Below are 24,057 nucleotides of genomic sequence, written 5' to 3'. Positions count from 1 at the left end.
AATGCACTTATTGTAAGTCGCTTTGGATAAAAGCGTCAGCTAAATGCAATGTAATGTAATAATGTCATTTAGCAGGAGATTGTTTGGTCGGATGCATTTTCATTTACTGGAAATATTACGTTTGGCTTAGACGAAGGCTGGCGTTTGGGGAAAGCGTAAAGGTGAATTTGTCTAATCAGCATCGGCCCTTAGAGACAGACATTCTGAGTTTCTTTGTCCCTTAACTTAACATTTTTGAAGGCGTCTTTCCATACGTTTCTTGCAGTTTCATGAGACTGGATCGGACCAAATCATTTTGACATTATGTACTCTTACATATTCCCCTCCAGGTAATGTTGAGATATCACAATGTTTAATTGCATCTGTTAAAAAGGCCTAAAACGGTCTAATATGGCAAATAAATTGTATAAATAGTAAAGGTAAACAGGATGGAAATCTATCTAAGTCTTTACGGCTGTATAAGCATTGATTTGATGACATTAAAACTAGACAAGACGGGTAAAAGTGCATTTGTGGTGACATGGAGCCCTAATCCTGAGTCCCACTGACAAACTAAAACCTCACAGTGGAAACCCCTTAACTCCACAGCCAGGTGTGTGTGTGTGTGTGTGTGTGTGTGTGTGTGTGTGTGTGTGTGTGTGTGTGTGTGTGTGTGTGTGTGTGTGTGTGTGTGTGTGTGTGTGTGTGTGTGTGTGAGAGAGTGAGTGATATGTCTAAGTCAGAGCAAAGCTTAAGTAGCTGAAAGCCCTCTCTTAACCTTCAGTCTCCGGCTGAAATTCAATTCAAAGAGCCGGCACAGAGCGACAGGAGGGGTGGTGTGGCTCAGGGGGGGGGGGAGATGTAAATGTGTGTCAGCCAATCAGAGGATCAGTGGTTCGATGCCCGACATGTTGATGATAATACGTTTATTTAGTATAGCACCTTTCACAGAAAATGAATTGTGCTTCACAAGAAAGAACAAAAGTACAAATTAAGACCACAGAAACGTGAATACAATGACAACATGAGGCAGACATTAAAGGTTAACAAAAAAACAAAACACAGACCACGTGGAGTCCTGAAAGGAACAAACATGAGAACAGAACACATCATCTCACGTAGAAACAAAAGCCAAATGTAGGTCTTCAGTTGCTTTTTGATGTGATGTGCCCTTTCGAAAAATACTTAACTTTAATATCCTCCTGTAGGCATCTCCAGGTATTGAAGTGTATGTAAGTTGCTTGTTAATATAAACGTCACAGACAACAGATGATATATAACCCACACAACATTCATAAATAACGATTACAATTATGAAAAGTTCAGCCTTCTTAAAAGAAATAGCGTTTATTTGGAAAGTGGTCAAAAAGCCCTTTCACAATTAAGTGTTTCCTCGTCGGGAGACTTTTTTTTTATATCCTGATTTTAAAACCCCAGGGTGTCCTGCTTCAAAGGCGTGATCGTACGACTTCCCAGAATGCAACATGGCTTTTCATTTGACCTTCTTTACATTTATGGAGAATCCTCCTAACAATGATGTATGTTGTAATTTTTTAAGTAATTTTAGGCTCGAAGACACTTCCCTCTTGATAAAAATCCTCTCAATGTTATGATTTCTTTGGGTGAAGACTTACATTAGGAGTCCACAGTCATTTCTGTTTTAGGTGTCATCTCTTATCTTCTTCTAAATGGTCAGCAGAGGGCAGTGTAGACTCTTGGATTTAATCAGACTGCATTCAACTTGTGACATATCACACTGAGGCTCTCCACTTTCTATAAACAGCTGTCTTAAACATGTTTGCTTTATATAACATATAATACAGCTTGTGTTTAAAATGAATGTGTATAGTCCCTTATCCCTGTTGCTGAAACTGTAGGACTTCCTTAAGTGTTACAAAAAAATAGTAAATTTAGGCTAATCAAACTAGATTATATATAATATCATATTTATGTTGGTTTAATATATGGTTACACAGATTTTTTGGATTACGTCTTAAAGTATAGCACATTTTTCCAATCACAACACATTTTTTTATGATATCCAAGGCTTTAAACTTGAGAAAAAAACTAATATATATTTCTGTAAGATGATTTTGCATAGAAAATGTTGTTCCCTTTTTATTCTCATCTCAGAATTCTGACTCAGATCTAAAAAGAAATGCACATATGGCCCTTATCCTCTTCCGTAGATTTTTGTATAAGCAGCAATATTCTCAATATCTGATTTTAAAGTGGACCTATCATGCTATATTTGAATAATATAGTGTAGGACCATACCTATATAAGGCATATTTATACTTTTTTTTTTTCAAAATACCAAACAGATCATGCATTTTAGCCATGCCTCATTTTGCTCAATTTGACATTTTTTAGATCTGTTTTTGCAAGGGCTGATTCTTTGAGAACAGCACCACCTACAGGCCTGGCATATGTACTACAGCGTCTCCAGCGCTTTCGAACGGCAATGGCCGTGGCTGTCTCCTCCTGATTGGTGGAGTTGGCCCAATAGCCGTAGCGCCACCGTCCTGACGTCAGGACAGTGTTCAAATCTGGATCAGTTTTTATCAGATCCGTTGCAGCCCCTTTTTCAGAGATTTGGGTATGGAGGAAAATAGAGAGGGTTGTGTTTTCTGACACTTGGTGAGTTCCCTGGAACACCGGGGACACATATTCATGTATAAAAGACGTACAAAAGTGCATTTTGCATGATAGGTCCCCTTTAAAGTAATGCAAAAGTGATTTTCAAACATACAATTCCCCTCACTTCCCCTGTAAAACAGTAGGAGTGTTTATATTGACATGTGGACAAACTGTTCCTCCACTTGTCTGGCCATAATCCTCTTCCGTAGGTTTTAGTAGGAGAAGCAATATTCTTAGTATTTGATTTTAAAGTAATCCAAAAAGAGATTTCCAAATGTACACGTGTCAAGTTTCAAGATTCAAGGCTTTTATTGTCATGTGTGCATAGCTACAGTGTAGTTATGACAATGAAATGCTTAGGTCACAGGCTCCTCCAACAGTGTAACACAATAAAACTGATAAAATAGTACAGGTAAATAAAATAAAATAGAACATAATAGAAAGTACAATTCCCCTCACTTCCCCTGTAAGATAGTAGGAGTGTTTATATTTACATGTGGGTTTACCTGTTCCTCCACTTGCCTGTCAGACAGAATGCAGGGCAGATCTCCCACACTCTCTCATTGCGGATGCACTACTTCCTGCTCGGTGACCCCGCCCCTTCACAACAACAAGGAACAGCTGCTCCAGCAACAACACCGACTCAACAGGCGGAGGTTCAGGACTCTTTTCCCGGGTCCACGGAGCTCCCCCCCGCTCCGGTAATCATGGCCCAGGCGAACATATCGGTAACGGAGAGTCAGTTCCGGTGCCCGGTGTGTCTGGACACCCTGAAGGAGCCGGTTTCCACCCCCTGCGGACACACCTACTGCAAGACCTGCATCAACAACTACTGGGACCAGGCGGAGGGACACTTCAGCTGCCCGCAGTGCCGCGAGACCTTCAGCCCGCGCCCCGTGCTGCGCAGGAACACCGTGCTCGCGGAGGTAAGGGGGCTGAGTGGGTTTTGATCATTTCTCCCATTTTTTGAGACGATATCCCGCATTTGATTGAAAGTCAAATGGCAATTTAGAAAGCAAGAAAAGTATTTTTATTTTCATTATTTTATTTGTTTATTCCACACATGGCAGTTATTTTAAAACAAAACATGTACACTTATACGGGTTGTTTTCTTTTGTTTCCCTTTTTTTCTTTTGGCTTTCACCATTAGCTGTTTCAGATGTCAATCAATCAACTAAGGAAAATAATTGACTTTTACTATATATATATTTTTTTTACTATAAAGCATTAAAGACGTGCTCGCGGAGGTAAGGGGGACTGAGTGGGTTTTGGTCATTTCTCCCATAAATTGAGACGATATCTTTCATTTGATTGACAGTCGCCCTTCTGAAACTTGGCTTTTTTAGCTGTCAAATACCAACCAACTATGTGCATTATGTGCAATATATACCTGGCTGCTAAATCCTCAGAACTGTTACAGGATGTGTATTTTGTAAATTGTGTAACTTTTTTTATTATCATTTTTGTATCTTTAATACTTTTTTAAGCATGCTTCTTAGGTCACATTAAGCTGTCTTTGGCTCTTTTCTGCTGTAACAGATGTACATGTCCCCTCTGTGGGACTAATAAAGGTTTTCTGAATCAAAGACAACATGTCAGTTTCTTCAGTGCACCTTTATAATGCCTTTAATTAAAGGTCCCCTATTATCAGGGTCGGCTCTAGAACAAATCGAATGGGGGGGAAATCATTTACCACGGGGGGGGGGGGGGGGGGGCACAAACTGCCGTCAACACACAAACACCAACGCAACTTCAATTTCAAACCATGCTGTGAAGTCAGTTGTCTTTCACACACATTGCAGGGGTGTAGCGCACCTATGACTTGTGCATACAGGCACGGTTGTGGCACGACCACCCAAACAGAAACATATGGACATAGGCCACCATATAAAAAGTGTGCAAATGTTTTAGTATCCTATCCATGTGAACATGTTTTAGGTGGGGGGTGGACCTAACCTCCTCTAGGGGGGTCCGGGGGCTTGATTTGTTTTTAAATGTTGAAGTTAAATGCATCAATCTGGTGCACTTTGAGAGCAACATGAAGAGATCTATGGATACATCTCTCAACACCATATGAAACAGAACTGTAAGCAGATTTACTTTTTCTTTATTTTACAAATCACTCCCCTTTCAAACTGTATTCTTGTGTTACTGTCATATAGTATTTCATACCTGTTTTTCATTTATTCTCTTATTTTTTAATAACTACAATGATCATATAAAGGTGTTCCTCGGAAATACTTGTTTACATAAATGGTGACCAAACCGTTTGAGACCCACTGAGATAACTGAAGTTAACTATCTAAACACTGACAGAGTCCTTTAGCTCAGTGAGCTGTAGTTATCTGAGCCTCTCAGTCTGACAGGAGAGGGCTCTCCTCCACACTTGTTGTAGAAACAGCTCTTTATATCCGTTAGCATAGCTAGCTAACCAGATGCTAACAACAACAAAATGCGCTCGTGCCACACACACACAGAGCCGAGCTTGAATGAAACACAGAGACCCAGAAGTACTGGTACTGTATCATATTATCTTCGATGGCTTTACCAGTGTAACAGATGAACAGATCGCAACTGGGCTTACAAGTAAACACACAGCCACGTAATGACAACAAAACAAAGGTCGGGGGTCATTGGTCAAGCAACACACCAATCAAAGAGCAGCAGTGAGCACACCTCAGGCTGTGTTTATTATTTGTATTCTTTATTTATGATTTATTTCACACAAAAAATATTTAGTGGAAACGTTTTCACTTATAATATGATAACAAAACCAAAAAACGGCAAAGTGGCAGGGCTTGCCTGCCCTGCGTTGGGGAGTGACTCGTTTGGGGGGGCATGGCCCGCGAATGACCCCCCCATGAAGCCGACCCTGCCTATTATACTGTTTTTCATCAATATATTACAGGTCTCAGATATATACAGAGCCTGTCTCTGATTGGCTGAAACACCAAACAGATCATTGCAGCATTACCCATAATCCCCTCTGCTTCAGCCCTGTTTCCAAAGTGCTGATTCTCTGTCTGTTACTTTAGATGAAAATAAGGAGCCCCTCCCCACGCCCCTCTGAGAGAGATTTGGTTACAAAGAACTCAATGGTGCTCTAGGAGGAGATTCAGGTGATAAGGTGGGGGGGGGGGTTACCTTGGTTGCTGATTGGCTAATAGTTACACAAGACAAAACATCGTTATGACATCATAAAGTGGCCAAAATCTGATCAGCTCATTTTCAGACAGGTTTTTTATAGAAATGGATCAAAAAGAGAGAGAATCTTTGTTCCTGAAACTTTCAGAGTCTCTTTCCACAGAGGGGACACATGTTGATGAAGAAGAGACATGAAGAAGAGGGGACACATGTTGATGTAGAAGAGACATGAAGAAGAGGGGACACATGTTGATGTAGAAGAGACATGAAGAAGAGGGGACACATGTTTATGTAGAAGAGACATGAAGAAGAGGGGACACATGTTGATGTAGAAGAGACATGAAGAAGAGGGGACACATGTTGATGTAGAAGAGACATGAAGAAGAGGGGACACATGTTGATGAAGAAGAGACATGAAGAAGAGGGGACACATGTTGATGTAGAAGAGACATGAAGAAGAGGGGACACATGTTGATGTAGAAGAGACATGAAGAAGAGGGGACACATGTTGATGTAGAAGAGACATGAAGAAGAGGGGACACATGTTGATGAAGAAGAGACATGAAGAAGAGGGGACACATGTTGATGTAGAAGAGACATGAAGAAGAGGGGACACGTGTTGATGTAGAAGAGACATGAAGAAGAGGGGACACGTGTTGATGTAGAAGAGACATGAAGAAGAGGGGACACGTGTTGATGTAGAAGAGACATGAAGAAGAGGGGACACGTGTTGATGTAGAAGAGACATGAAGAAGAGGGGACACATGTTGATGTAGAAGAGACATGAAGAAGAGGGGACACATGTTGATGTAGAAGAGACATGAAGAAGAGGGGACACATGTTGATGTAGAAGAGACATGAAGAAGAGGGGACACATGTTGATGTAGAAGAGACATGAAGAAGAGGGGACACATGTTGATGTAGAAGAGACATGAAGAAGAGGGGACACATGTTGATGTAGAAGAGACATGAAGAAGAGGATTTTCCATAATAGGTTCTTTAAAGTCAACGTTTCAGTTTCTTCAGTGCACCTCCTCTCTTTCTCCCACATGTGACTCTTTGTCTCCACCTTGTCTCTCTTCTACCCGCAGATGGTGGACAAACTGAAGCTGAGTGAGATGCTCTCGGCTCCGGAGCTCTTCATGGGGGGGTTCGGGGACGTGCCGTGTGACTTCTGTCCTTCAGAGAGCCGTCTGCGGGCGGAGAAGTCGTGCCTCGTGTGCCTGGCCTCGTTCTGCGAGCTGCACGGCCTCCCGCACCGCGACGTGGTGACGCTGCGCCGCCACAAACTGGTGTCCGCCGTGGAGAGTCTGTCCGAGAGGCTCTGTGCTCAACACCGCCTCGGACTGAGGTCTGTAGGGGAGGAGGGGGAGGAGGAGGGTGGGGGGTGGAGAGGAGACTGCCTGCTGTGTGAGGACCAGGAGGAGGCGCATAACGTGGAGGCGCAGAGACACAGGAGACAGGTACAGTAACTAAGGAGATCTACTGTAGTTAAGATAAGATACCAGGAGAGGTGTAAAGTAACTAAGTACTGTGTGTGTGTGTGTGTGTGTGTGTGTGTGTGTGTGTGTGTGTGTGTGTGTGTGTGTGTGTGTGTGTGTGTGTGTGTGTGTGTGTGTGTGTGTGTGTGTGTGTGTGTGTGTGTGTGTGTGTGTGTGTGTGTGTGTGTGTGTGTGTGTGTGTGTGTGTGTGTGTGGTGTGTGTGTGTGTGTGTGTGTGTGTGTGTGTGTGTGTGTGTGTGTGTGTGTGTGTGTGTGTGTGTGTGTGTGTGTGTGTGTGTGTGTGTGTGTGTGTGTGTGTGTGTGTGTGGCTTCAGCTGCAGGAGGCTCAGAGGACGGTTCAGGTGAGGACACGCACCGGAGAGAGGGAGTTGGAGGAGTTTCAACAAAGCCTGGATTCCCTCAAGGTGAGACACACACACACACACACACACACACACACCGTGTTACAAGCCTTGGGGAGAGCAACAGAGGAGGATCACTCTCCCTGGATTACATTGCACTTTCTTAATTTAACTTTTAGTAGACCATTTCTTTAACTTCCTATGTAAATATTATAATATATGAATATATTTATTTGATTTGATATTTTTTATCAACCAGTCTTGCTTTCACTTCCTATATTTGTGAACGTCATATGTTTTATAAGAATATTCTATCCAATTTCTTTAGTTTTTTTTATGTATATTTGACTATTTGACTATTTCTCTTAACTTCATAGCATACTTATATGAATATTTCCCTGACGTCAGAGCAATAAATCAGCCTAGTTTGACAATCTCTCCCATTTTAACATGTATGCAACACCTCCAGTAGTGTCTGTGCCTCTGTGGAGCATGTGAGATACAGCGCTGTATAAATAGACTTGTCATTTACATTACACACACACACACACACACACACACACACACACACACACACACACACACACACACACACACACACACACACATACACACACACACACACACACACACACACACACACACACACACACACATACTCCCCGAGCACCCGGCTCACACACTCTCTATCTCTCCAGTTTCCATTAGCTAAATGACGTAGCAGCCGCTCCTTCAGTCTTCCAGGAAACCGTCTCCTCCTCCTCCCCTGAGCTTTTCACACTGCATTAGCTCTCAAACAGGCTGACATCTTCTTTCTACTGCATGTTATGGCGCATTTCCACTACACGGTCGGCCTCGGCCACACTCGGTACGGCTCGGTACGGCTTGGCCGCGTTGGGCCTTAACAGGGCCGACTCACTTCATGCTGCGCTTCCATTACAGTTTAGGAACTGGGGTAGTATCTATAGTAACGCAGTGTAGGCGGAGCCGTGACGTCATCTTCAATGAGAACCCCAGAAAAACAACACAACCGTTAGCTGTTAGCACTCAGAGCTCACAGCTCCTCATATCTGTTCAGAAACTCGACAAAAGTTAAACAAGTACAAACCACAGACTGCCTGTGTCATGGTGAATACAGTCGCTGCTTTATTTATGTCTGTATAGGCCGTTGTTGTGAGTGTGGACGGTCAGAGCATATACTGCGTTAGCTTAGCCAATCTCCATCTAGAAAAACACGCATTTTAAAAGGTTTTTCGCCTGCCGTCTGTCTGCAGACTTGACAAAGCATTAATTCATGGTTTTTACTAACCGGTATCAGTATGTTGTTACTTCGGCATCATTTTGAAACGTGTATTACAATTAAATCACGGTCAAATATGTCCATCTTGTTGTAGTTCTAGCCCTCTTGCCAGCGCTCCTCTCTCTAGTTTAGCATACTCAGCCCGACTCAGCCCTGTTTGTTGGCCCCGATAGAACCACAATTTTCTAGGGCCAGAAAAGAGGGGAAAAAGTGGCCCCGCGCCGTGCCGCGCCGGAACGAGGCCTAGTGGAAGCACAACCAAAAAAGGGGACGGCACGACACGGCACGCTTAAAGCGAGCTCCGCGCTGCAGTGGAACTGCGCCATTAGTTATCTTTCCTATCACTCAAAGGGCACAGGTTAATTCCTGATCACAGCTCCATGAAAGGTGCACAATTTGATGCTTTATTTGTTTATTTGTCTGCATTCACATTGTCCTAGTGAAGGCTTAATGACAATCAGTTCATCTGATCTGTTCACATGTTGTTTGTATTGCCTTAAAGGGGACCTATCATGCAAAATGCACTTGTTGATGTGTTTTCTACATCAACAAGTGTCCCCGGTGTGTCAGTGAACTCACGCAGCGTCAGAAAATAAAACCCTCTCTCTTTTCCTCCGTACCCAAATCTCTAAAAACAGGGGAACAACGGAGCTGATCCAGATTTGCGTCCGATATGACGTAATATCTGAAATGTGGACCCACGGCCCTATCAGAAACGTTGCTATCAGAAACAATGCCCGACTGTTTTGGACGTAATATGGTCGGTGTTTACATTAGCATGGCTAACACTCAGAGCTAACCTGTACTGGAGAGCATGTGTGTGAAGAAGCAGGAAATAAAAAGGAACTCACCTTGTGGTATAACCGGCAAGAGAGAAAGCCTTTGAGCTCCATACTGTTTCAGAAATAATCCTTGATAATCCATGATATGGCGTTTCATCACGGCAGTATTTAGTTTAGACAGTAGCTGCCGGGTCCCGCATGAGCTCAGACCCCTACTTTTTTAAATCTGTTATAATGTAAGAGTGTAGTATTGATTTTGACAGTATCAAGCATCATGTGAAATCCCATCTTTGTGATCTTAACTACTTCAGTTGTTACTCTCTGTGTGTTTCAGGTGTCAGCGTCGGCTGTTCTGGAGGACAGTGAAGCCGTGTTTGCAGACATGGCCCTCCGTCTGGAGAAAACCAAAGCAGAGGTCAGGAGCGTGTCATCCCCTAAAGCTTAAAGTACTTTAATAAATATATCTGCAAGTCTTACAAAGGAGACGAGAAACAAGTGGATTCTAATCAAGTTTAAGTCCTCAATATTCACAATATCTTTTTATACTCTACATGTCAGAAGGTCTGCTGATTCAAGGAGGTTCAGGGACATATTAGCAGTAAGGCTATAGCAATGTGTGTAATATTAGCAATGATTCTGAGCAATGAAGAGGGGACACATGTTGATGTAGAAGAGACATGAAGAAGAGGGGACACATGTTGATGTAGAAGAGACATGAAGAAGAGGGGACACATGTTGATGTAGAAGAGACATGAAGAAGAGGGGACACATGTTGATGTAGAAGAGACATGAAGAAGAGGGGACACATGTTGATGTAGAAGAGACATGAAGAAGAGGGGACACATGTTGATGTAGAAGAGACATGAAGAAGAGGGGACACATGTTGATGTAGAAGAGACATGAAGAAGAGGGGACACATGTTGATGTAGAAGAGACATGAAGAAGAGGGGGACACATGTTGATGTAGAAGAGACATGAAGAAGAGGGGACACATGTTGATGTAGAAGAGACATGAAGAAGAGGGGACACTGTTGATGTACATGAAGAAGAGGGGACACATGTTGATGTAGAAGAGACATGAAGAAGAGGGGACACATGTTGATGTAGAAGAGACATGAAGAAGAGGGGACACATGTTGATGTAGAAGAGACATGAAGAAGAGGGGACACATGTTGATGTAGAAGAGACATGAAGAAGAGGGGACACATGTTGATGTAGAAGAGACATGAAGAAGAGGGGACACATGTTGATGTAGAAGAGACATGAAGAAGAGGGGACACATGTTGATGTAGAAGAAACATGAGGAAGAGGGGACACATGTTGATGTAGAGGAGACATGAAGAAGAGGGGACACATGTTGATGTAGAAGAGACATGAAGAAGAGGGGACACATGTTGATGTAGAAGAGACATGAAGAAGTGGATTTTGCATAATAGGTCCCCTTTAATCTGCTCGTGTCCTCGTGTGCGGCAGGTCAGAGCGCGGCTGGAGACGAAGGAGCGGGCGGTGGTGGGGCGGGCGGAGCGAGACGTGGAGCAGCTGGAGAAAGATCTGGAGGATCTGAGGAGGAGAGAGAAGGAGATCTGTGAGCTGCTGCAGAGCGACGACAACACACACTTCCCGCAGGTGAGGGGAGACAGATTGTAAATACGGTACGATAATACTTTAATGCTCAGATCAAGTCTGAAATGCTTTTAACGTGACAGCACGATCAGTGAGAGACAACATGCTCAAAGAGCCTTTCCAAAGAATTGGAAGCATTGAACCCAGTTGTTTCGTTTTTGTCTCACATCACGTGTTGTTGTTGTTGTTGTTGTCAGTCAAAACGGAATAACACATTTCACTCTTTTCAGCTACCATTCACTAAATCCACCAGGAACTTCTCTAGTCTCAAATTGCGTTCTTTAGTAAGTGCTAAATTAGGGATAAAGAAACAAATATATTCTGTCAGTGTTAGCTTTAAAGTTAGTTCAAACTAATCTTTTATTCATTCAATAAACTAAACTAAGATTAAGATATGTAGTTGGTGAGGTCATTGTTTTGTGAGGTTAGTGGCATATTTGGGGAGGCGTGTGGTGCAGTGGGTTGTGCGTTGGTGTTGGTGATCAGGGGGTCACAGGTTCAAACCCCACTGCAGTCAGCATGTCGTTGTGTCCCTGAGACACTTAACCACAAAGTGCTCCTGTGGGGATTGCCCACAGTATTGAGTATGTAAGTCGCTTTGGATAAAAGCGTCTAACAAGTGACATGTCATGTAATGTAATATGTTGTAAACATGCTGGTGTCAAAGTAAATGTATTTTTGTTACATAAAGTCTTTGAGGCCATGTAGGAAACTCTCCACAGACTTCAGAGTCTCTGGTCTAAAGAAAAGAGCTGAGTAAGGAGAGAATGAAATTACAGGCAACATGTCTAAATGGATGTATTGATCCTGTACAGACGTTATCACACTGAAGCTCTCAGAAACACAAGAAGCACTTTAGCAGGGGGGGGGGGGCATTACTCAGCTCTCTTACATAGGAATTTGAACATTACTGAAGCTTGCATTATATGCACTTTGTGTTAAGTCATCGTGGAGAAGGGGTCCAGCTGCAGAACATCTGAAGGGTCTGCTAGGTACAAACCTAAAAGGGATCTCTTAGTCTGTTTTTAAATTAAATAACTGATCCAATACTTCACGAAAATGTAAGGAACTTAGTGGGGATTTTTGTGTCCGATCTGAATCAGAAATGGTTGTTATCGTCCCACAGCAGGAACATTTGAACTGGTACGGCAATGGGACATGCAGATACAAGGCAGACATAAGAAGAGTAAGATAATAGAAAAGCCTATATATATCTCTCTAGCATATAGCCATGGTCAAACAAGAAGTAGCAGCATTATAAAAAGTAGTGTTGTTTCAGTCTGACGTAGGGAAGAAGCAGCCAGTGATAACCAGGGTTGGGTTGTAACGGAATGTAACGGCGTTACGTAATCAGAATACAAAAATCAAGTAACTGTATTCAGCTCGCGTTACTTTTGAAAAACGAGTAATCTGATTACAGTTACTTTCGTAAACCTGAAGTGAATACATTTTGGATTACTTATTGGAATTATTGGTGGAAAGATTTCCTCACAACATTTAATATTCATTACTAAAGGTGTTAAGGAATAATTCTTCTAGATATCTAACCTTTTGCTCTGTGACGTTGTATGATCTACTCTGACGTCTGTTATCTCCTTTAAGGAAAGGCCTTGGTGCCATATGTGTTGTTGTCATCAGTTTGTGACCGGTCAACTTCTCTGGCACGAAGGGTACTTATTGTGAGAACGCTGAGGCACTTCTTTATCGGTGTTTGTGGACTCTAAGATGTGAAATCCTTGAGGCCATGAGTGTCGGACGCAGGTGGTTCAGTGTTCCCAGCTGTTTAGTCTACTCCTTCAGAGATGTTGATTTCTCTCTGTGAACCTGTTAAAAGGTCTAGCATAGAGAGAGGCTCTTCAGAATTGACGTGGCAACTCTACCGTGTAGTCAGAACCTCTGACTCTTTGACTTGTGATGTGAATCCTCCGGCCGAATACTCTGAATAAACCCATCAGTGTTTGACATCAAAGCTCCAACTCTCACCGTGTCTCCTTCCTGAGTCGGTGACTCCCAATGCATTGCTACACAGAAGTTTCCCCCACAAAAGGTACAGCCGAATCATTACAGAAAGTAATCTAAAAGTAATCTGATTACGTTACTTTTTTAAGACACGTAACTGTAACTGTATTCGGATTACTTTCAGAGCCATGTATTCAGTAATCAGTAACTGATTACATTTACAAAGTAACCCTCCCAACCCTGCTAATAACACATTGTAAAATCTCACTGGGGGTCTTTCTGTAATGCTTCTTCAACCTCTGCACATTAGCCCATTACCTCTAATGCATCCTGGAGGCATTAAGAAACAGCCTGGATGGAGCAGGAAGTGATGGATGAGTCAGCGGTGGAAAAGGACTGTTTGCAAATTGAATTACACGTGGAATAAAAGAGGACTTTTCTCTCTCTCTGTCTCTCTCTCTCTCTGTCTCTCTCTCTGTCTCTCTCTCTCTCTCTCTCTCTCTCTCTCCTCTCTCTCTCTCTCTCTCTCTGTCTCTCTCTCTCTCTCTCTCTCTCTCTCTCTCTCTCTCTCTCTCTCTCTCTCTCTCTCTCTCTGTCTGTCTGTTTAACCCCAGGCTGCCCCCCTGCTGTGCGTCCCTCTCTCCTCTCGCCCCTCTCTCTCCCTCTCTCTCCCCCCCGAGGGGTTCAGTGGCGCCCGCAGAGCGCTGAGTCGTCTGCGCAGCCGCATGGAGGAGCTCTGCAGGGAGGAGGGGGAAAAGATCAGCCACGCAGGTACAGAGAGAGAGCGTCCAATGGGTTACAACAACACTCAGACATGGAGACACTAGCGCTACTCTAAAGCATATTGATGGGAAAATAGTCAATGTACTCTTCCAATATCAGAGTCCACATGATAACAAAGGTATCCCAACTGTAGCTGTGTACATGACAGGATGTATGATTACCTAGAAGAGCATCAGGACTGTTTGAGGCATATGATAGCTATGTGATTAACATGATGATTCAGCCTCTATGGAGATAGACATATTACAAGCATGATCATTTCTGACGTGGAGCGAATCTGAAGTAAACATTGAATACTGCTTTGAACCGTGAACCAGGAAATAAAATACAATATATCATGTATTTAAACATATAATATAACTATTGCAAATTTTGTTTTGCTTTCAGTTAATGAGGACTACGTGGGTGGAGGGTGTGTAAAAGGTAAGCAGAAGACACATGATACACACACACACACACACAAACACACGCACACACACACACACGCACACACACACACACACACACACATACACACACGCTGAAGGTTTGACATGACATCTAACACTGTTGGGGTTAGTGTGAATGATTCATGGAGCAGAGGAAGGAGCCTGAACACAGTCATTCTGATCTGTTCAGCTTATCTTCACTATCAGCATTCAAAGTCCAACTTTCTCGGGAATAAGTCACAAAAACAACATTTGTATATCTTCCCCTCAGCCTGTGTTACCTTACCTTGAATTATTGAAGGAAACGTTGCTTTTATCCCATGCCTTCCCAGTCAGAAGTGTTTCAAATATGAAGGTTTTAGTGAAAAATGTTTTGGAAGTAGTGAGCATACGACTGGAGAATGGGCTTGGATTATTCTGTACGAGCTGTCTGTGAGTTTGTTAACAGACTTACTGAAACAAATAAAAACGTTTGCTATGATTTTGGGTTCTTTGTTCACCATTCAAGGTAACACTTGCGGAGTAATGGTCATTTTGTATTCCTTGAGGATAAAACTAGTCGTTGTATGGAAGTGTTTCAATCAAAATGTGTTTTTTTTGTCAACTTGGATTTAGTTATTATCAGTGTTATTGAGTTAAGAATATGTAAAATCATTGATATTTATTGTATTGGGGGGGGGGTGCCTGTGCAGAGAACTCCAAACCATCACAATCTGCAAGGCAACACACCACAGGGGGTAAGTAAAGAATGTGGGGTTTTGGTACTTTTTTGGTGAACTAACTTCAACAGCTGATTCTGCTTTTGTTGGCATGCTCACTAACCAGCAGATCTAATGACTTTAAAGTGGACCTATCATGCTATATTTGAATAATATAGTGTAGGACCATACCTATATAAGGCATATTTATACTTTTTTCTTTTCAAAATACCAAACAGATCATGCATTTTAGCCATGCCTCATTTCGCTCAATTTGACCATTTCTAGCTCTGGGCAGATTCAGTGAGAACAGCACCATCTACTGGCCTGGCATATGTACTACAGCGTCTCCAGCGCTTTCGAACGGCAATGGCCGTGGCTGTCTCCTCCTGATTGGTGGGGTTGGCCCAATAGCCGTAGCGCCACCGTCCTGACGTCAGGACAGTGTTCAAATCTGGATCAGTTTTTATCAGATCCGTTGCAGCCCCTTTTTTAGAGATTTGGGTATGGAGGAAAATAGAGAGGGTTGTGTTTTCTGACACTTGGTGAGTTCCCTGGAACACCGGGGACACATATTCATGTAGAAAAGACGTACAAAAGTGCATTTTGCATGATAGGTCCCCTTTAAAGGAATAGATTGGCATGTTTTGGGGACCATGCGTATTCGCTTATTTGCAGAGAGTTACCAGGCCTTTTCCCCAAAATGTTGAACAACTCCTTTAATAATAAAGCAACTATATGTAGGATTTTGCAAAGAATAATGGTCTAAAAAGGTCGTAGTGCTCTTTCTAATCAATGATATTGTCGTTATGATATATAAATCATGTCAAACCTGCTCCTTGCAAACTAATTCTACATGTAGTCACTTTATTGTTACTGATAAGAATGATAATAAGCACAGCTAGCTTTGTTTCTTTAACAAGTTGTTAAGACTGAATACTATTAACGAATGTATTCACTTTAAAGAAAAAGCGTGGCATTCTTTGGGAAGCATGCTCATTTGTTTTCTTGTGAGTGTTATGAAGCATATTTCCCAAAATGCAGAACTATTCCTTTCGAAACAAAGTAACTAGGATCTTAATTGTAATCTGGCTCTATCTCTTGGGTGTGAGGTGCTGTTTACACGGGAACGAAACGGGTTGTATCCGCTACTTTTCTCTCGCGTATAGCCCGTTCGTTCACACGAGGCCGTAACGGAACCACGGAAACGGACCGCGCAAACGATAACGGGTCTCAAGGTGGATAGATCTGAGGACGGAACGCTCTGGGGGGGCAAACAGCTCCGTGTGTACGCCCTATACGATCATTTCCTGATAACGATGAAGCCATAGCCCCGCCTCTCCCCACCTCTGCTGCTCACTGCTGTAGCATGGTCAGTAGCAGTAGCACTAGCAGTAGCTACTGTCAGTAGCTACTGCTAGTGCTACTGCTACTGACCATGCTACAGATGTTAGCGCAAAATCTACAGCTCCTCACAACCATCAGCAACAAGTGGACATGGAGAATTACATGAACTACATGTTGCTAAATCCACCGCGGGGCTTAAACAGAAGGGCAACCATGGCAACCGTGCTCGGGGGTCTTCTTCGCTGCTTTTGGTGTATTTTGTGGCGGAAGTACAGCGCCACTTACAGGCCCGGCATATGTACTACAGCGTCTCCAGCGCTTACGAGCGGTCTCGTGCTGAAGTACAGCGCCACTTACAGGCCCGACATATGTACTACAGCGTTTCCAGAGGTCTCGTGTGAACGGACACGTTAAATGAGCCGAATGCGTGTGAACAGAAGACTTTATTGATAACGAATTCGGTCCGTTTGCGTTTGCGCTCCCGTGTAAATGGGGTGTAAAGGACACAAACTGCACCAGCTTTCATGAGAAGAAAACACACCGAATCATTTAAAAGACGCTCCTCACAAACAAATGCTACATGTAGTGACTTTACTGTTTGGTTCTAATGCTATTTCACAAATGCTTGGTAAGGTTTGTTTGTTAACAGGGTGTCATAACCTTGATTTATTGGATTTATGTAATTCATCTTTTCCTATGTGGTTCCCTCTGTGTGGATGCTCCGACTTTTACCTCCTGTTTTGTCATGCATGTATTTTTCATCACTTGTCTAACTCATAATGTCTTTATCTAACATTGCGTGTCATTTCTTGCACTTATTTCCTTCCAATAGTTTCCACAATATGGACAAAAGTAATAACTAACAGTGTCTCTTTGTCTTCTCTCAGCAGTGACTGTTTCGTCCTTCGCTCTGTCCTCTCTGTCTCTGCAGCCGGCCGATCAGAGGATGAGAGCAGCTTTCCTCAGGTGTAAGTACCCTTCTTTCCTTTCCTTCTCTCCTTTCCTTCTTCATCCCTTCTCAGAACCAAACATGGTAAAAGCAGCGTTCAGTTATGAAGCTCCAAATATCTGGATCAAACTCCCAGAAACCTGCAGGTCCGCTGCGACTCTGACTACTTTTAAATCCAGGCTGAAGACTTTTCTTCAGTCTTTGCTTTTTAATGACTGTTTTTAAATGCCATTTTCTTAATGTCTTTCATTTTGTAAAGCACTTTGAAAGGTGCTATATAAATAAACTTGCCTTGCCTTCTCTTCCTTCCCTCTGGTGCACCTATTCAGTTTCGTTGACACTCTTTCCATGCTTCCTCTTTCTTCTCTCCATGCTTCGGACTCAGGAGATAATGAGAGAAACCTGAAAGTCCTGTCTGGATCTTTATCAATGATGGATGGCAATCATAGTGTATTTATGACGGACAGGTTCTTTATTAAAACCAGGCAGCTGACAGTCTGACAACGCACCGTCACCTTGTCATGCATTCATTATTCATCTGGTCAGAGGAGGATTAGGGTTATCTGCCTCATGCCAAACTGTCAGCTGGCTTAACAATGTTTTTGGCAGTTTTTGGTGTCTGACTCAACTCTAGAGTAGAAAAAGGAAGTAGATTTCATGCCTGCGTCATCACCAACAAGTTATCTTAAAGGGGACCTATCATGCAAAATGCACTTTTGTACGTCTTTTCTCCATGAATATGTGTCCCCGGTGTTCCAGGGAACTCACCAAGTGTCAGAAAACACAACCCTCTCTATTTTCCTCCATACCCAAATCTCTAAAAAAGGGGCTGCAACAGATCTGATAAAAACTGATCCAGATTTGAACACTGTCCTGACGTCAGGACGGTGGCGCTACGGCTATTGGGCCAACTCCACCAATCAGGAGGAGACAGCCACGGCCATTGCCGTTCGAAAGCGCTGGAGACGCTGTAGTACATATGCCAGGCCTGTAGGTGGTGCTGTTCTCACAGCTTCAGCCCTTGCAGAGCAGAGCTAACATTTTTCAAATTGAGCGAAATGAGGCATGGCTAAAATGCATGATCTGTTTGGTATTTTGAAAAAAAAAAAGTATAAATATGCCTTATAGGTATGGTCCTACACTATATTATTCAAATATAGCATGATAGGTCTACTTTAAAGGTCCCATGTCATGGCCATTTCTACTGATCATAATTCCATTTAGATTTATATTGTGCAATTTTCCAAACTCACATTGGTTTGTCATACAGCATCTCTGTATAGTATGTGTATTCACTCTCTGTCCTACACGGCTTGTTGGAGCTCCTGTCCCCTCCCTGTCTGTGAGCCCAGTGGCCATCTGCGAGACAGCGAGACACAGCGAAACCCAGCCCGAACACACACACACACCCGCAGCCTGGCTGGGAGTTTGTGTGTGTGCTCACACACCGACTCACAGCCTCGCCGCGTCCCACCGCCTCAGGGAGGAGAAATCGGCGGCGCTGCAGCTGAGAAAAGATTGAGTGTGTGTGTGTGTGAGGATTACGTAACGGCTCCGCGGACGTAACGTAACGTAACGGCTCCACGGATTGTTCCATTTGGACCAATCCGCGGAGCCGTTACATTACGTTACGTCACTATACCCAAATACGTCACTGTACCCAGGAAGAAAAAGAGAAATCTCCAACGAGGCGTTCTGGGGCAGCATAGACAGGTCTTCTCTGTGTTAGAGTTTTACTCGCTACAGGGTGTACTTTGAGGGTTTGTGACTCTGCAGACCGTTTACATGCAGAGAAACCTTCATAACACAAGGGGATGGGTAATAACCAGAAAAGCATGACATGGGACCTTTAAGGTGTCGAAGTGAAGCCAATGTGGAAATGCATTAAACTGTAAAATGCATTATTTCAAATGGCCAGCAGGGGGCGAATCCACTGGTTGCAAAAAAGTCAAATTCTATAGAAGTCTATGAGGAAATCAACCACATTTTCACCTGATAGATTACCTCAGTTAACATTTTCCTGGTGACGTTATGGTCTTAATACCTAGTTTAAGTCTTCTTTAATCGTCATGATGTTCATTTTCTAAATGTTGGTCCTATTTAGTGCAAAATAGATGATAAGGCAGGGTTTGTTTAAGGGTGCTTCTACTTTGCAATTGAATGGCCGCAACCAAGGTGTTAAAGTCTGTGTATTAGTTCCACCATTAGCTCCACCCTCTTGGGACACTGGTCCCAACAAACAAGAAGTCAGAGCAGTTCAATCGTCTGGTAGCCCGAGGGCCGTTGGGGCCGTTTGAAGACTCTCCAATCTCCATTCGGCTTCAAACTTCCCGATCTTCACAATCTGTTCTGCACCTCTTCTTAACTTAACTGCACCGTGCATAATGGTATTGCCTAAGGACACGTTTGTTCTGGTTATGTGTCCGAACCACTGTTACTTTTACCTTTTTAGTGATTTCCTTCATCAGTTTAAGAAACCTCGAATCGTGAAGTTAAGACCCAAGAAACCTTGAGTCAAGTCCACTTTCTCAGAGTCGTTAGTACAGTCTATTTTCAATGTCACCCTGAGGATCTTCCTGTAGCAAAGGCTTTCTAAAGGTGGTCCACAAACCAATGAGTGACACCACAGTGACTCCATCCATCAGAACACTTCCGATACCAGAACTTTTAGGAAGGGATTAGCCAACATCAGTCTCCCTTGAAGAATATTTTCTCCAGCTTGTCCTTCTTCTTGAAATCTCATGTCTTGTTTGCCTTCCCTTCCAGTTTCATGCCGCCTCTCCTTGGACACCGACACTGCCCACCCTACCCTGGTTCTCCTGGAGGGTCCCCAGGGTGCCCACTGTGGAGAGGAGCCCCAGCCCTACCCTCCTCACCAGCAGCGTTTTGACTCCGTAGCCCAGGTGCTCTGCAGGGAGGGCCAGTTTGGAGCCAGCTACTGGGAGGTGGAGTGGAGGGGCGGAGGGTGGGTCGATATCGGCATCACTTACAAAGGAATCGGACGAAAAGGCGGCGGGAAACCTTGCCTTTTGGGGCGAAACGAGAACTCGTGGCGTTTGAGGTGCACTCACGCAGGATACGCCGCTTGGCACGATAACCGGAAAACCACGGTTGCTGCCCCCCCTTGCCCGAGGATTGGTGTTTTCTTGGAGAGGCAGAAAGGAGCGTTGTCTTTCTACAGCGTGTCGGACACCATGGTGCTTCTGCACACGTTTCGATGCCCGTTCTCTCAGCCGCTTTACCCCGCGTTTCGCCTGGACCTGGACTCCACCCTGATCATCTGCCCCCATGAGGGAGGAGGATGTGGGAACCCAAACTAATATTGCCCAACCATTCCCCCCCCAAGGACCAGAGATGTCAGAAGTACACACATCCTTTCCTCAAGTAGAAGTACAGATACTCATGTTTAAAAATACTCTGGTGAAAGTAGAAGTACTGACTAAACTTCTTTACTCAAGTCAAAGTAAAGAGGGCTTTGAAATGTACTTCAGTAAAAAGTACCCATAACTAGCAGCTGTTTTAAAGAGTACCTGACCTCCCTTTATATTAATAGAACAATAATGTCATTGTTAGCTAATGAATGTTTCCATGCTGAACAACGGCAACATGACAACGTTTTCATTGGTCCCTCTTCTTTAGAGAAGACCAGGAAATGATGGATACACGGATCGTGTTCAAATCAATAGGCACGCAATGACTCTAAATAATAATGATCACGCCACCAAACACACATTCAAACTAAAGGAACCAGCCTGTTTGGAAAATGTGAGAAGTAGAAAGTACAGGTATTTGGGTTCAACATGTAAGAAGTAGAAAGTACAGGTATTTGGGTTCAACATGTAAGAAGTAGAAAGTACAGGTATTTGGGTTCAACATGTAAGAAGTAGAAAGTACAGGTATTTGGGTTCAACATGTAAGAAGTCAAGTAAAAAGTCGTCAGAATAAGTAGTGGAGTAAAGTACTGATACCAGAACAATGTACTTAAGTATTTGTACTCCACTACTTCCCACCTCTGCCAAGGACCTTAGCCCCTCCTGTCGTGTTCGTTTCACCGCCCTCACTTTGTTGTCTGAGCTGTCTGAGCTGTCTGAGCTGTCTGTAGATGTGGGTGTGTACTCTCTAATCTAGATTCACCCATTCATTTCCTTTGCCATTTCTGACCGGGAGCATCATAGGTGTTTTAAAGTCGACTAAGACACTCAAAATTCTATGAAAGTGGTAATCAGATATATGTTCAAATGCCTACTGTGGAGGATCTCATAAGGCCTTGAAGCAATCAAATGTAAAACACAATATTTATGATTGATGAAAGTAGTAAATCAGTCAGATTTGACCCGAACACAACAGGAGGGTTAACATTTAAACTGAACACGTTGCGAACGAGGAAGCAACAGGAAGTAGCGTCCCATTTCTCTTTCCATTCATGTCTTTCTGCATATTCTCTCATTCTAAGTCTCTCTCTAAAGGGTTTCAAAACGAGTATTTTAAAAATCACAAAGTGCACGCAATGATTACATTTTACAATATGCATATTTCAGCCCAATATCATGACTTGTCATTGCACAGGATTATTAGCAACATGACATTAAAAAAGGGCTCTGTTCTGTTCAAGTTTCCCAGCATGCAAAATATGAGGACGCTGAAACTGTGCTTTAAAATAATCTTGAATCTGTTATTATTTACTCTTGTGCTTTTCCTACTGTCAAAACATCCATTTTTTAGTAGTTTGAAATCTTAAAGGTCACCTATTGTGCAAAATCCACTTCTTCATGTCTCTTCTACATCAACATGTGTCCCCTCTTCTTCATGTCTCTTCTACATCAACATGTGTCCCCTCTTCTTCATGTCTCTTCTACATCAACATGTGTCCCCTCTTCTTCATGTCTCTTCTACATCACCATGTGTCCCCTCTTCTTCATGTCTCTTCTTCATCAACATGTGTCCCCTCTTCTTCATGTCTCTTCTACATCAACATGTGTCCCCTCTTCTTCATGTCTCCTCTACATCAACATGTGTCCCCTCTTCTTCATGTCTCTTCTACATCAACATGTGTCCCCTCTTCTTCATGTCTCTTCTACATCAACATGTGTCCCCTCTTCTTCATGTCTCTTCTTCATCAACATGTGTCCCCTCTTCTTCATGTCTCTTCTACATCAACATGTGTCCCCTCTTCTTCATGTCTCCTCTACATCAACATGTGTCCCCTCTTCTTCATGTCTCTTCTACATCAACATGTGTCCCCTCTTCTTCATGTCTCTTCTACATCAACATGTGTCCCCTCTTCTTCATGTCTCTTCTTCATCAACATGTGTCCCCTCTTCTTCATGTCTCTTCTACATCAACATGTGTCCCCTCAGAGAGACTCTGAAAGTTTCAGGAACAAAGATTCTCTCTCTTTTTCTCCTGATCCATTTTTATAAAAACCTGTCTGAAAATGAGCTGATCAGATTTTGGCCACTTTATGATGTCATAACGATGTCTTGTCTTGTGTAACCATTAGCCAATCAGCAACCAAGGTAACCCCCCCCCACCTTATCACCTGAATCTCCTCCTAGAGCACCATTGAGTTCTTTGTAACCAAATCTCTCTCAGAGGGGCGTGGGGAGGGGCTCCTTATTTTCATCTAAAGTAACAGACAGAGAATCAGCACTTTGGAAACAGGGCTGAAACAGAGGGGATTATGGGTAATGCTGCAATGATCTGTTTGGTGTTTCAGCCAATCAGAGAGAGGCTCTGGATATATCTGAGACCTGTGATATATTGATGACAAACAGTATAATAGGGGACCTTTAATTTGTTTGCCAATCAACACACCAAAATGTGTTTGACAACATTTCTGTGGTATGAACAACAACTCAAAGACACTAAGAAGTATTCACGCCCATTTGTGTGTTTCATTGTTTTCTATAAGCTTCAAATTTGTTGTAAATACATTTATTTATGGGACTTTTTGTGTACATACGAATACCAGAAGGACTTTTTTTGACAGGCTGAATATTAAGTACCTGCGACTACTTGAATACAAGATGTTTCTGTATCTCTGCCAGGCGACATGAGAAACCTCACTCATATAGTAGCAGATATATTTATCTTTGGTTCATGCCTTCATCTCCAGAGTACAAAATCATGAATAAAGCAATAGTTTTCCTCGATGAGAAAATGTTTACCCCTTTACAATCGGCATTAAAGGTTACAAAATCTAAATGTTACTGTTTCGTTTGCGTAGGGATTTAACAAACCAGTAAGTGAGCTTTGGAGACGTTGGTAGCTGGATTCTGTTGTTCTGGGACATACGGGTCTAAAACAATTAAAGCCATTGTTGAAATGCCTTAAACCTGAATTTGTTCTAATCTCCTCTGGGTGCAAAAAGAGATCAGATTGCATCGAAGTCTATGAGAAAATTGACCTGACCTGGTATTGGTTTTAATCATACTTGCCAACCCTCCCGATTTTCGCGGGAGACTCCCGATTTCACTGCCCTCTCCCGGTTTCCTCCCGGGGTCATATTTCTCCCGCATTTCTCCCGATTTCTGACAAAATCAGATTTACTCACGACTGTTTCCACTGAGGACTTCAATACAG

General features: G+C 43.0%; 2 protein-coding genes across 5 annotated transcripts in view; one reads left to right on the top strand and one right to left on the bottom strand.

The window, feature by feature from the left end:
- Window positions 1–24,057, bottom strand: part of LOC117482071 (B-cell receptor CD22-like) — a 1,109,798-nt gene that overhangs the window by 644,316 nt on the left and 441,425 nt on the right. The gene's annotated exons all lie outside the window — the stretch shown is intronic.
- LOC117482053 (E3 ubiquitin/ISG15 ligase TRIM25-like) lies at window positions 3,187–20,907 on the top strand. Of its 4 annotated transcripts, none has more exons than XM_034130034.1 (10): window positions 3,187–3,545; window positions 6,855–7,226; window positions 7,580–7,669; window positions 10,023–10,103; window positions 11,162–11,314; window positions 13,885–14,041; window positions 14,441–14,476; window positions 15,174–15,218; window positions 17,417–17,494; window positions 20,242–20,907. In XM_034130034.1, the coding sequence occupies exons 1-10, from the start codon at window positions 3,189–3,191 to the stop codon at window positions 20,793–20,795; spliced, it is 1,923 nt and encodes a 640-aa protein (XP_033985925.1). In that variant the 5' UTR covers window positions 3,187–3,188; the 3' UTR covers window positions 20,796–20,907. The 4 variants fall into 4 exon arrangements, with proteins under 4 accessions (XP_033985925.1, XP_033985924.1, XP_033985927.1 ...); XM_034130033.1 differs by having other exon boundaries at window positions 17,414–17,494; XM_034130036.1 differs by lacking the exon at window positions 15,174–15,218.

Source organism: Trematomus bernacchii, unplaced genomic scaffold, assembly GCF_902827165.1.
Source record: "Trematomus bernacchii unplaced genomic scaffold, fTreBer1.1, whole genome shotgun sequence".
In the NCBI taxonomy this organism is placed as follows: Eukaryota; Metazoa; Chordata; class Actinopteri; order Perciformes; family Nototheniidae; genus Trematomus; species Trematomus bernacchii.
This window is presented reverse-complemented; position numbering and strand designations above follow the sequence as displayed.